Source organism: Peromyscus leucopus, chromosome 4 (assembly GCF_004664715.2).
Source record: "Peromyscus leucopus breed LL Stock chromosome 4, UCI_PerLeu_2.1, whole genome shotgun sequence".
In the NCBI taxonomy this organism is placed as follows: Eukaryota; Metazoa; Chordata; class Mammalia; order Rodentia; family Cricetidae; genus Peromyscus; species Peromyscus leucopus.
The window spans coordinates 120,143,209-120,156,903 of NC_051066.1; the positions used below are offsets into that span (position 1 = coordinate 120,143,209).

The 13,695-nt window shown below is 47.2% G+C and overlaps 2 protein-coding genes across 2 annotated transcripts in view; one reads left to right on the top strand and one right to left on the bottom strand.

The window, feature by feature from the left end:
* The window catches only part of Dstn (destrin, actin depolymerizing factor), a 28,282-nt gene extending 20,651 nt beyond the window's left edge, over nucleotides 1-7,631 (top strand). Inside the window, exons 2-4 of the mRNA XM_028893273.2 lie at nucleotides 2,155-2,462; nucleotides 4,211-4,287; nucleotides 6,429-7,631. Coding sequence (XP_028749106.1) covers nucleotides 2,155-2,462; nucleotides 4,211-4,287; nucleotides 6,429-6,538 — 495 coding nt within the window. The 3' untranslated portion in view covers nucleotides 6,539-7,631. The remainder of the gene's footprint in view (nucleotides 1-2,154; nucleotides 2,463-4,210; nucleotides 4,288-6,428) is intronic.
* Nucleotides 7,632-9,680: 2,049 nt separating this feature from the next.
* Rrbp1 (ribosome binding protein 1) overlaps nucleotides 9,681-13,695 on the bottom strand; it is a 64,870-nt gene continuing 60,855 nt past the window's right edge. The window contains 5 exon segments of the mRNA XM_028893272.2: nucleotides 9,681-10,216; nucleotides 10,629-10,772; nucleotides 11,546-11,644; nucleotides 12,001-12,084; nucleotides 12,720-12,815. Of these exon segments, the coding sequence (XP_028749105.1) occupies nucleotides 10,178-10,216; nucleotides 10,629-10,772; nucleotides 11,546-11,644; nucleotides 12,001-12,084; nucleotides 12,720-12,815 (462 nt within the window). The 3' untranslated portion in view covers nucleotides 9,681-10,177.

The following is a 13,695-nucleotide window of genomic DNA, read 5'->3' on the forward strand; positions in this document are numbered from 1 at the left end:
GAATTGCACAGGTGTGTGTGTGTGTGTGTCCTGTTTGTAATTTTGCTGCTGCTATGTGAGATTACAGTTCGTCCACACTCAGTAATATTTGTTAGTGGAGAGAGAGAGAGAGAGAGAGTGTGTGTGTGTGTGTGTGTGTGTGTGTGTGTGTGTGTGTGTGTGTAGGACAGAAGCTGTGTTGAGTGTCATTATCACTCTCTGCCATGTTTTTGGAGACAGAGCTCTCTGAACCTGTCCCTTGGTGTTTGATCTGCCAGCCCCCAGGATCTGCAGGTCTTGGTGCCCCTAGTCAGTCCTGGATTGTTAGCACAAGCCATCATGCCTGGCTTTTGCATGAGTGCCCGGGATGTGGGTTCAGGTCAGCTCAGTCTTTCTTTTTAAGCCATCCCAGTAAGTGTAATTTCTGATTTGCATTTCTCTAATGACTACTGATGGAGAGCAATTTTCCCCACATGCTTATTGGTCATTTGTGTCCTGGGATGTTCTTTTGAGAAATGTCTGCTCAGATCCATTGATCACCCATTAATTGGGTTCTTTTTTTGTTACTGAGTTGAAAAAATTCCTCAAATTCTGAGTTAAAATTTCTTATGATTTGCAAATCTGATTCTGTAGGGTTTTCTTCACTTTTTATGCACTTTGCCTCTAATATAACTTGGTATTAATTAATTTTTAAATTATTTTTATTTTATGTGCATTGGTGTTTTGCCCGTATGTATGTCTGTATGAGGGTGTTAGGTCCCCTGGAACTGGAGATACAGACAGTTGTGAGCTGCCCTGTGGGTGCTGGGAATTGAACCTGGGTCCTCTGAAAGAGCAGTCAGTGCTCTGAGCCATCTCTCCAGCTCCCTGTTTATTAACTCTTTAAACGTGTGCTCCTTGCTTTAGAAAAGCTAACGTAAGCTAAGGTAGTTAAAGCAGCATACCGAACGGTGGCTGTTGGAGTTGGTGTCCATAGCACATGACGATGGACAGAAGACAGAAAGGCATCAAGAGCTTGTTTAACTCCCTGATCCAGAATAACAAGTAATAACATGACTAAGGGTTATTTTTCTGCTTAGCATAATTTCCAGTTAAACTGTTATGTTCATTATTAACAGTAAAGCCTTTTCATTCTAATCTCAATTTATAATTTAAATATTTTATCAATGAAATAGATGTATGTGTACATATGCCTGTGAGAGAGAGAGGGGTGTGGGGGGTGGGGAGGCCAGAGGTCATCCTCACGTGTTGTTTCTCAGAAACTGTTCATCTTGTTTTTGAGACAGTCTCTCATTCATGGATTAGCCTTGGCTGGCAGGCCGCTAAGCCCAGGTCTTCCGGTTACTGCCTTCCCAGTATTGGGATTACAAACGGACTAGCATGCCCAGCTTTTGCTGTGGGTGTCGGGTATCGAACCCAGGTCCTTTTGGCTTACATAGGAAGCACTTCATAGACTAAGCTTTTCCCTCCACGTGGTAAATAGAAATTAAAAGCAAGCAATTACTGAATATTGATTAGCGCTTTGAAATCTTTACATAATGCATTTTTTTGTGAGAAAAGAAATGTTATAGGACTGCAGTTTTTCCAGCTAAGAAGCTGAAACCATCTGTTCTGCTTCATGTAAAAGATTTTCAGGTATTATTAATATACAGACTAGGAAAATGATCTCAGTTAAGGCTCTAAGAAACCTGTAAGAAAAACAGTTCAGGGTTGGTGTGCAGCTGGGTCAGTAGAGTACTTGCCCAGCACGCAGGAAGCCTTGTATTCAGTCCCCAGCACAGCGTTAACGAGACAGTGTCAGACGTCTGTAACCACAGAACTTGGAAGGTGGGAAGAGAAAGGTGAGACGTTTATAGTCATACTTGGCTACACAGAGCCTGTGATGTCAGCCTGGGATCCACGAGACCTTGTCTCAGAGACAGACTGGGGGGTTGGGAGTGATGACAATATTCAGCTGTTGAAGAAGCCCTTTTGAGATTTTAGGACACTGAGAGGCTGCTGCAGTCAAGACTTCCCCTTACCCCATGTAGTGGCGAAAATGACTTACACAGTATGTGTAAGTCTGAAGTCAGTAATGGTCGTCTAAGTATATGCCAATCTGTAGCCAAAATGTGTATTTTATGTTTGAAATTATAATTGTTATAAGCTTTTGGCACATTTCTGTTCTCATTATAGGCCTCAGGAGTTCAGGTTGCAGATGAAGTATGTCGTATTTTCTATGACATGAAAGTTCGGAAGTGCTCCACACCAGAAGAAATCAAGAAAAGGAAGAAGGCTGTCATTTTTTGTCTCAGTGCAGACAAAAAGTGCATAGTTGTTGAAGAAGGCAAAGAGATCTTGGTTGGAGATGTTGGCGATACCATAACTGATCCCTTCAAGCATTTTGTGGGAATGCTTCCTGAAAAAGATTGTCGCTACGCTTTGTATGATGCAAGCTTTGAAACCAAGGAGTCCAGAAAAGAGGAGCTGATGTTCTTCTTGTGGTGAGCACTTAGAACACCGAGCTTCTGTGGCTCTGAGCTCTTGGAGACTAGTGGGGACCAGGATGGTACTAGTGGTGTTGGGGTTGAGCCAGGACCATGCATGTGCTAGGTATTCTCAGACCCCTCAAAATGATTTGTATTGAAGCTACTCAGGTTCGTTGTCAAAACATTTGCCAGCTTTTATAAAGTGATAGTTGTATTAATAGTTTAGCTACATTGTCTACTTGAAAGAACACCATTTTTAGGTAGTTTATTTTGTGGATTCTTAGAACTCGTTTCTAAACCAAAATTCCCTGCTTCTACCAAATGTTCCTACTGGTACAGCAAAGCCTCGCCCTCTTCAGCACGTCAAGCTGAGCATCAGCCTGCCCTGCTGGGTACATATTCTTTACTTAGGTATTGGTAGTTTCTTTCTTTTGACGGAGCTGATGCCATTCCTTCCTCATTGTGGTTTGCTATGTGTTCTAGTTAGGTCCCCACTACCTACATAGGGATATTTAAATTTTAATTGTTAAAAAGATACCTCTGTATTTTGAGACAGGGTCTCACTGTATAGTCCAAGCTGGCCTGGAACTCAACAGTAGCTCTTCCTAGTGCTGGAAGTACAGGCGTAGTCTACCATGCCCAGCTAAAATTCACTGTTTAGCTGAAGGAATATCTGTGTTTCCAGTTTGTAGCCATATACAACTGACAGACATAGAACATTTCCATTGTTGCAAAAGACTCAGCCGAACAGTGTTCTCTAGTTAGCATTTTAAAGTGGTTTATTGGTCTTTTCTAGTTATTCTAGTCTTTTTAATTATTTGACATTAAGCCTTAGACAAAAGTCTTGTGGCCAGGCATGGTGACACATACCTTTAATCCTAGCACTTTGGAGAGAGAGGCAGAAGGATCACTGTGAGTTCCAGGCCAGCCAGGACACAAGGGGTCCGAGACTGCAGGTCAAAAACATTGAGATTTGAGGGAAGGTAATGGTAGGTTACCCATCACTTCTATTCCACTAAGGCTCTACAGTACTCTGTAAACCATGGCGTTGTGAGTCCTGCAAGCATGAGGTCAGGGACCGTGTAGGAGCGGACAGCTCACCATCCATGGAGAATGGTGTATAAAGAAGTACTGAGGGGCTGGAGCGATGGCTCAGTGGGAAAAGCACTTGTGTTCTTGCAAAGGACAAGGTTTGTTTCCCCAGCACCAACACCAGGTAGCTCAGTTCCAGGGAGTCTGATGTTCACTCTGGCCTTTGTGGACACCTGCGTGCATGTAGTACACACACAGACAAGTAGCCACACTCATAGACATAAATAAAAATAAAACTTAAAAAGGTAATTATTGATAAGCCTTCAAGTTAGTAGAATTTGGATTTGAATGAGGTGCATTCACTAAACTTTATTTCTCCTATACACTAATTACAGTGTTAGGGCCTGGGGAAACAGCTCTATGAATAAAAATCAGTAAAGTCCCTGCCTTTGGGGAATTCAAAGCTATGTGGCAGGTATGCTGGCTAAATAGGCTTTTAAACTGGGCAGTATTTTCTTTACTTGCTTTTTTCCTTTTTGTATCTTTTTTCTTCTTCACTGTTACTGTATATGTTATTGTACATGTGACCATCTATAACATTACCTTCAGAGGTGGGAAATAGAAAACTCATAGATTCTGAGGCCTGTCTCATCTCCACTGGAGACTGTTGAATACGATGGAGGCTGTACTTTCTCTAAAGCAGTCCTTTCATTCTGGCATCCTCTGTCTAGGGCACCAGAACACGCACCTCTGAAAAGCAAAATGATCTACGCGAGCTCAAAGGATGCCATCAAAAAGAAGTTTCAAGGTATGGGCTAGACTCACTTATGAAGTTTTATGGGTATAGTGAAGCCCACAATCAGGACTGCAGTGTCTCTAACACTTCTTTTCTTTGGAGAGCTTTGGCAACAAAGAAGGGAGATGTGCCCATGTTCCTGACCCTGTTCCTTTCCCATTGGTTGTTCATCACTGTATCTCTGGGTTTAAACTAGGGTCTCACATAGCAGCGGGGATCAGTTGGTTTATGTTATTCGTATTTAATTGTCTGCGGCTGTTTTTGAATGTAGCCGGTGACAAAGCTGTAGAAAGGAAACGTTAGGAAGTGGGGAAGCATTCTCTGACCTCTAGCTTTACTCTTCGTTCAGTGGTGTGATTTTAGGTAATTGATTCATCTGGGTCCAAAGGAAAATACACCCACCTTGAGCTGGCCATTTGTACTTGACTTGCTTCTGGGTGGCTGGGGTCTGGATGAAGTGGCCTTGGCCAGGCTCCAGCCAGAAGACATTGGTATGGGGGAAGGAGCATGAGGCACAAGGGCTGAGTGACCTTGGCTAGAACCAGTAACATCATGGGCCTCAGCTCTGGGGCAGGAGGCTTGCTCCGAGTGTTCTGCTGCCGCTTCCCTCCCACTGTGATGTCCCAGCAGCTGAGGGAGCTGAGGAAACCAGGGTTTACCCCGTGTCGGTGTCGTTGGTTTTCTGTGACTGGCTTTTGTCGTCTGGGAGAAGAACTGGTTCGCCCTAGCTTGCTCAAGTTAGTGGGTTCTTCGTGCATTTAGGTTGGTTTCGGGCCACCATAGTGTGCTCCCTAATCTGTCAACTAATGGCTTCAAATGACTTCTCAGCTTCAATACTTGGATGAAACCCAAGAGTTAAGGGGAATTGCTACATAAGACTTGATTTAGGGATATTAAATGATAGACACTTTGAAACTTTTTTTAGTGGAATCATCAATGGCTTTCTCAAATTAGTCCAAAAATGTCTGAAAACTGACCTGTTGTGCTTTGAGTAAGAGTTTGAGAAATGATCTTCAAATGGTAGACAACTGTTTACAACACAGCAGCTCTGTGCCGAGAAACGGCTGTGTGCGCGCCCACAGGTGATCTAGTTCTACGGGTGCTGATGGAACTGTCCTAAGTGTGTCCTGTCAGTGCCACATCTTAAGTGTTCACTGCCTTAAGCGTGGTGTGTAATGCCACCACAGAGCTGTTTTCTATAGCCGTGTTTTAGTTCATACTTGCTTTTTTTCTTTTTTCTTTTCTTTTTCTTTCTTTTTTTTTTTTTTTTTTAAGATTTACTCTATTTATTTATTTTGGTTTTTCGAGGCCAGGTTTCTCTGTGTATCCCTGGATGTCGGGGAAATTGATCTGTAGACCAGGCTGGCCTCAAACTCAGGGATTCACCTGTCTCTGCCCTCCAAGTCCTGGGATTAAAGGCATGTGCCACCATGCCTGGCTTCTACGTTATTTTTAATTATGTGAACATGTGAGCATCAATGTGTGGGTTCATGTACATGTGAGTGCAGGTGCTCTCAGTCAAGAAGAGGGCACCAGATGCCATGGATCTGGAGTCACAGACCGTTGGTTGTAAGCCACACTAGTGCTGTGGACTGATCTCTGGTCCTCTGCAAGAGCAAGAAGCACTCATAACCATTGAGCTCTGTCTCCAGCCCCCATATTTCTATTTATTTTAAATATCAGGAAAAAATTACTAGGCCTGCCTCTTTATTGAAATATGACGTTAGTAAAGTACGTATTATAAATTATTATAGAACTCTGAATGTCCACAGACTGAACATGATGGTTTTTATATAATTACCAGCCCCACAGAGTCTTTCTTGATGCTCACTTCATTTGTACCATTCCCCTACCTTTTCCTGAACCCCATTGGTAACTGGTACTGTGGCATCTAACTGGAAACATTAGCTGGGGCTGATTTAGAATTAAATAAACAGAGCCATAACAGGATGTACACTTGTTTTTCTGGCTGCTTTCAGTCAGCATTATGTTTGTGAGGGGTCATTATTTTGATTCATGTGCTTATACATTATTTCTTCCCACAATTAGATAGCATTCCATGGTCTGTAATATGCAAGGGTCTTTAGTTTGCTACCTTAGAGAAATAAGTAAGCTGCTGCATAATTCTAAATAGAATTTCTTTTTCTCTCTAGGCATAAAGCATGAATATCAAGCAAACGGGCCAGAAGACCTCAATCGGAATAGTATTGCTGAAAAGCTAGGTGGCTCCTTAATTGTAGCTTTTGAAGGGTCCCCTGTGTAGATCATCAGCCAGTGCCACGACTTCAAAGCTTCCATTTAACACTGTCCTTTCACTATAGAAGCAAAGCATATAGATTTAGGCCAGGGTCTCACTGAGGGGAATTTGTCTTGTCATCTTTTAGAGTAAACTAAAAATTCTATAGATGTGTGCAAAAACTACTACCCTATATAAATCTAGCCTCTAAAGTTTTGTTGATGTGGAATTAAATTCTTATTGGCCAAATACCTATTTTCATGAGGTGACCTGTAAAGATTTTGTTAAGCTCAGGATTTTTAATAACACAGTTCAGAAAACAGTCCAAGGCAATGCGAAGAGAACTGCTCATCTTCGCTAACCTCAGCGGTTTCGTTTCTTTTGCTTAGAAAACTGATTGTAATCTATGCATAATTTTCATCCAAATTCTGTATTTTTCCTTGACTTAAACAAAATGAGATGATTTTCTTTATAATGTGTACAACACTAATATAAATAACAGCAGTTAAGACTAAGCCAGGCAGTCAGTCTATCATGTGTGTCATAAGACTGCTTCAGAATTGTCTGCTTAAAATCCACGCTGGTCTTGCAGAGCACCATCCAGAGCACAGTGCTGGATGCAGGAAGCAGCCCTGTACCTGCAGTGAGAGGCTCCCTGGCCTGGGAAACTGCTTACAGTGACTTGGTGTCTTAGAAATCATGGTTTATCCTCAGGAGAATGTTCAGTGTCTTGTAACAACTAATTATATATTGCAAATTAGGGCTTCATTGTAATCTTCTTTATTAATGACAAATGATAAAGCAGTGTATTAATGAGCCAGGGTGCTGTCGATCTCTAATTTCTTCTTCAGAACCATGCTGCATCTGGTACAGTAGGATGTGGAAGAGTGTTGAGTATGTTTCCTCTGGGGCCTGGCAGGGTGCAAATCCTTAGCAGTTTACCAGCTATGTATGAAATGGGAAGCAGGTACCACGAATGACTCTCACCGGAGACTGCCCAACAACACTTGGAAGTGATTGTTACCACCACAGGCATGACACGGAACAGTAGAGATGCACAAACAGCTGAACTTAGAAGTAGCAATGCTGGCTTTATGTAATAAAGGAAGCATTTGTAACTTACCTTTTGTGTGATTATTTGTCTGAATTAGAGATGAATTTGCCTTCTGTATGTTTTTTTTTTTTATTTCTATGATAAAGATCATGTCCAAAAGCATCTTGAGGAGGAAAGGGTTTATTTCATCTTACAGCTCCCAGAATCCATCATTGGGGGAAGTCAGAGCATGGAGTCAGATATGGAGGAACGCTGCTTACTGGCTTGTTTACTGCACACCCTAAGACCATAAGCTCGGGTGGCGCTGCCCACAGTGGGCTGGGCCCTTCTCTATCAAAAACTAAAAAAAATGCCCCAAATACTTGCCTACAGGGCAGTCTAATGGGGGCATTTTCTCAGATGTGGTTCCTTCTTCTCCGATACCCCTAGATTGTGTCAAGTTGACACAAAACAAAACAAGCCAGCATACTTTCCCTGTCCTCCAGGTTTTGACATTTCTGATTAGAAGGGGTAGGGTCACAGCTCACTCCTGTTTAAATGAGAATGCTACTGTAAAAGTTGGACATCCTTTAGGCAGCTCTGGTACTGGAGGAGTGTGACACCCCAGGAGAGCAGGGTCTCCAGAGAGATTTCTGTTATTCCTACCTCCTCGGCCAAGGGACTGGAAGCCTGGACTGCTTGGGCATTTAGTCTTGGTGTACAGGCAGCTGTGACTGGCCAGGCCCCCGTGGTGTTTACCATGTTGAACCTCTTTCACACTCTGCAAAAGGCCACTGCTCAGTGAGTTGCTTTTCTCTGCTCCAGAGTCCCATGGATAGAACCTTATTTAGGAACAGCTGGACCGCCAGGTCTAGCTGAGGTCTAGCTGAGATCCAGCACACTACTGCTGCTGTATACCACCTGGCAAACTCAGGCTCCCTCTGCTGGCCTGGGAGGTGGTGCTGCTGGGCCTGTTGGGAGAACTGATGGGTGGGCCCTTGGAGCCAGAGACGCTGGAGTGTCCACCAAGTACCCAGGCAAGCCCCTACAGGCCTTCCCCTGCACTGTGGCTGTCTTATCTACCCCTCTTCCCCAGGGAAGTCATGGCTCCCACTGGTGGCCTGAGGAGAGTACCGTGATGAGCAGAAGCCAGGAAGGAGTTACCCAGGGTCTACAGCCTGGTAACTCCAGTATCTTGCCACCTTTTCTCAGTTCCTTCCCTCTCAAAATGAGTGTAGCCAGGCGGAGGTGGCTCGTGCCTTTAATCCCAGCACTCAGGAGGCAGAGGCAGGAGGATCTCTTGAGTTCAAGGCCAGCCTGGTCTACAGAGTGAGATCCAGGACTCTGTTACACAGAAGCCTTGTCTAGGGTATGGCAACAAAACCTCAGCAGATGATCTGCAGTGTGAGGAGGCTAAAGGACACAAGCATACTGATGTTCTCAGGATTCCTGTGACAGCTAGCAGGAACGCCACCTGCCACTGCAGGGGACCACGTGATGCAATCACTGTGCAGTGTGGGAACTGCACCCTTTAGTCACATAGGACTTGGCATCCAGGGGTTGCCCAGCCAAGTTCATTGAGTCAAATCTCTCAGGATTTAGAGGGTGACAGGTTAGGGCAGGTGATCTACTGCTTGGTTGAAGAGACTGGATGAAGCCTGGCACAGGAACCAGGAGCTGCTCTGAGCTATTTTCCCTTCCTGGTGGTTCACCCCCTACTGTGACTACTTCTCACATCAACTCCAGATTCCCTCTATGGAAGCCCATCTAAAACTTGGACAAAGTTCCCCTAAATCAGGTCACTGGGCCAACAAGAGCTCCCAGCTCCGAGGTCACAGGAAGTATAGCTTGGCTTCTGCCTGAGGGCAGTTGGTGGCAGCACCAGAGAACAACGTGGCTATTTATCCAGGTCCCTGGTGGGACTGAGCTCCCAGCCCTGCTCAAGGTACACTGGAACTTAGGAAGTGACTGGAGTGGGTGGGACAAGGCAGGAAACAGTGGGCTGCATTCCCATGCATCAACGTCCCAGCCTTCAGAGAAACTCATCTGTCTTAGGGGACAGCCACTCTTGGCTCCTCCTCCTGGGCTCAGCAGCTAGATGGAGAAGGCCCAGCAGAAGATCAGACAAGACTCCAGTGCCGGGCAACACGTTGGTTTTAATGGCATTGACATCCAGGCAGTCACATGTCAGTTCTGCTTGGCAACTTCCAGGGGTGAGGGGGCTGCAGCTTGGCTGGGCTGGGCTGAGACCCTCCAGTCTGCTCAGCAAGCCTCCGAGAACTCACCACCTGGCCTGTTGCTTCCCGACCCGGCCCCACTGAGAAATACAGACAATTGCACTGATTGACATAAATCCCGAGCGGCCTGGCCTCCCAGCACACCCTAGTCTGTCAGCATTGATGAGGGCTTTGGCGTCTGCTTGAGGTGGTCCAGGGCTGCTCCCGGGAATAGTGTTTATCAAATGTGACCAAGGTTCTTTTACAGACTGGGGGTCTGGAAGATTTATTTCTGTGGTTCTGAGACTTGTCTCCAATGGCTTCACTGGAAGTTGGGCCTGGATAACGCTGTGTTGGTTGGTTATTTGTAAGGAATGTGTAAGGCATTTTGGTAAGTTGAACAGTTTGCCGAGGAGGTCAGACAGAGGTTCCCTCCTTTGAGCCGCGACCATCCTCCTGCGAACAAAGTGAGCATAAGAAGGAACGGCCAGGCCAGGAGTCAAGGCACCCCCACTTGCCCCATGCCCAGGACCCGCAAAGCCTTTCCCAGGGCAGCTCCACAGGCACCTCCAGGCACTTCAGAGAAAGCAAAGCTGTCAGTCTAGAGGTCCAGAGCTGACTCCAGGGGCTGGGGGGCATGCGCAGGGACTAGTGGGACCCTATGATGAGAGGAAGGTGAGGCACCGAGCGTGGCTGAGGATCTGCGGTCCTGCATGCAGGGGCCACAGAGGCTTCAGAGTGAGGACGAGCTAGCAGAGCAGGGGTCGCCCCCGCAGTTCTCCATCCCCAGTGCCCCCTAAACAGCATGGACCAAACCACGGGAGCACTGGAGGCTAGCCCTGCGGTCCAACCTGCACCAAGTACTTACTGCTTTTTCCAGCTGTTCTTGCAACTTCTGCACTGTGTCCTTCTCTTTTGTCAGCTGCTCCTGAGTCGTCTTCAAAAGCTCTTGAAGTTTGGTGGCGGCACGCCCTAGGTCACTTGTTAGCTTCTTCTCTTTTTCTAGTCTCTCCTGAGGGCCAGAGGGGTGAAGGAGGAAAGGTGATACATTAGAAGAGGAGCTAGCTCTACAACCTCCATGGACACAAGGCAGACAGTGCTGGCTGGGAGGAACGCCTGTGCTGACAATTCTGCCTGTGTCCTGTCACCTCCTGCTGCTGCCGGGGCAGCTTCCTGGCCTGGTGGTTTACTGTGCACTGCCCACTACCAGAAACATGACTTCAAGCCACACAGAGCTTACACTTAAATGGCAACCCTAACTTGTAACTGAGATGTGACTTAGTGCTGTCAAATGCCCTTCACTAGGCGTGGCAAGGGAAGCCAGTGCCTGTGCGGTTCTCTGGCCCCTGTCCCAAGGCCAAGAATGACTGTAGAGATGAGTAAGAATGGCCTCTATAGGCTCATTTATTTGAATGCTTAGTCATAGGGAGTAGCACTATTTGAGAAGGATTAAGAGGTGTGGTTTATTGGAGCAGGTGAGGCCTCAGAGAAAATGTGTCTCTGGGGGTAAGATCTGAGGTTTCAAACACCCATGCAAAGTCCACTTCTTTTGTGGCCTGTGGATCAGGATGTAGCTCTCAGCTATTGCTCCAGCACCATGTATGCTGCCATGATAAATGGAATAAATCACCGAAACTGTAAACAAGTCCTCGATTAAATACTTTCTTTTATAAAAGTTGCTTTGGTCATGGTGTCTTCACAGCAACAGAACAGTGACTAAGCCGGTGACCAAAGCCTTGAAGACCTACAAATCCAACTAACTGGTAGCCCAGCTCCATCCTCTACCTTCAGCTGTATGACCTCTTCTGTTCCCGCAGACTCCAGGGGACCAGCAGCGCGGAGCTTCTCCAGCTCTTCTTGTAACCGACAGGCTGTGCTCTGAGCCTTATCAGAGAGGGGACAGGTCTGAGTAAGAAGCCTAGCAGTCAAAACTGGCTAAGTTCACCTAGGGGCAGAGGGGTGGGCATCCCCAGCCTAAGAAGGCAGTAGCTCAGGTTAATCCATATGGCTGGATGGGCATGGGCAAGAAGCTTGGACATAGTCTACAAGCACCCAAGGCCTTCAGGATCCCCCAAAGATGTGGATACCCGCAGGCTCAGCACCCGTGCCCATTCACTGGGGCTCTGGGGCTTCTTAGCCCAGGTGTGTGGTGGGAAAGCTGGGAAGGGCAGAGACGATGGCCAAGCTCTCAGGATAGCCTGAAAGCTTGTAGGGGCTGAGGGCACTTGGCAGGGGCTAACCTCTTCAAACTCAGCTGTGAGCTTCTGCCGCCGTGTCTGCTCATCCTCCAGGATGGCCTCTGTCCGCTCCAGCTGTGTTTTCAGCTGTACAGAGACACAACAAACGTGACTGGAGAGTCTGGCACAGGACCCTCTGGGGACAGGTTGAGCCTGCAGGCTCCACCTTCTAGCTGCCCTGCTGAGTCGCTCTTAGCACTCTTCCTTCTGGGGAGACAGTGCCTCAGACTCGAGAGAAGCAGAGACGTTGAAAAGAGACGCCAGGGAAACACTGCAATCTCAGGGACCGTTCAAAGGACTCACAGGGTAAGAAAGACCCCAAAGCCGCGAGGCAGATCCCAGGTCCACAATGGGAGCCCAACAACAGGTCCCTGCCTCCTCCAATTGCTCTTGGTAGCTGTTCCTTTGGTCAAAACTCTAGAAGGCAGATATCCCAAGAAAGGGCCACAGCTAGAGACAAAACCCCTTTGTGGCTACAGACCCAAACCCAAGCTGCAGCCCTGTCCTGGTCTTGGGAGGGCTAAAGGCCCTGGCTACCTGCCCTTGACTCTACCTTCCATTCTGGGTACCTCTCATCCAGACCATCCCAAGCAGGGTGGGAGGGTGACTAGCAGTGGGGATCGGACACACCTACACTCAGTTTAGTCAGTACACAGGCTGCCCACCCTGAGTACCACCGGAGGAGTTAGGGACACATCTGAGGACCAACTCATCACCCTAACCTTCACAGGGTCCTGCTCGGCTGGAGGGACAGCTGGAGACCCAGCCACGTCACCATCCTCTACGTGGCTCTTCATGTCACTCAACTGCTGCCTGACCTGAAACAGGGAGGGGTGTGTTTGTGCAAATACACAGCTGGTGGCATGCCCACGCACGCACGCACACACACACACGCGCACACACACACACACACACACACACACACACACACACGAGGGGGACGGGAAGGAAGGAGGGAGGGAAAGAGAGAGACTGCAAGCGCACCCTTGTGCAGGAAAGGTATGCCAGGACTACACACTCCACTCAGAGCCTAACAGAGGCCTCTGGGCCAATGAGAGCTATGTGTGCTTTTTGGGGTGAACTGGTGCCCCCTATCCCACCCCCTGGAGCAAAATGACTTCAGTGGATGTAGATCACACAAAGCCAAGGAGTCCATCTGGACAGAGGCAGCTGACAACATGCCACACTCCAGTTCAAGGATGTAGTCTTCTGCTCATGGCCTTTTGGGGGGACCACACAAGATGATATTATTGCCTTGTAATGTTCCATTCTCTGAGTTCTATTGCTGGGACAAGTTTCACAATATAGTGGCCCTGAGGCCACTAGACCTCTAGGCCTCCCATCTGAAGGGCAGCAGGGTCACACAGGTTGCTTGAGAAAGGTCCCAGTCAGAAGGCCTGTGGATAGAACTCAAGTACAAGTTCTTCAGGAAATCTGGGCAGCCTCAGACTCTACTTAAGCTTTACTCGGCAGGCCACCCCAGGTCTGCCTTCCCAAAAGGCTCAACAGGCCGAAACCAAAGGGCACAGTTGAAAGATGACAAGAACCCCTGCCAGGCATGCTCTGTGTGTGTGCCTTGCCTGGGCTGCACCCCTGGAGGACGTGGGGTGTTCTCACCCAGACCTAACCTAGCAAAGAGCTGAGAACAACAGCCTTAGATCCGGGTAGCTTGGCCTGGGCCATACCCACTTCTGGTGT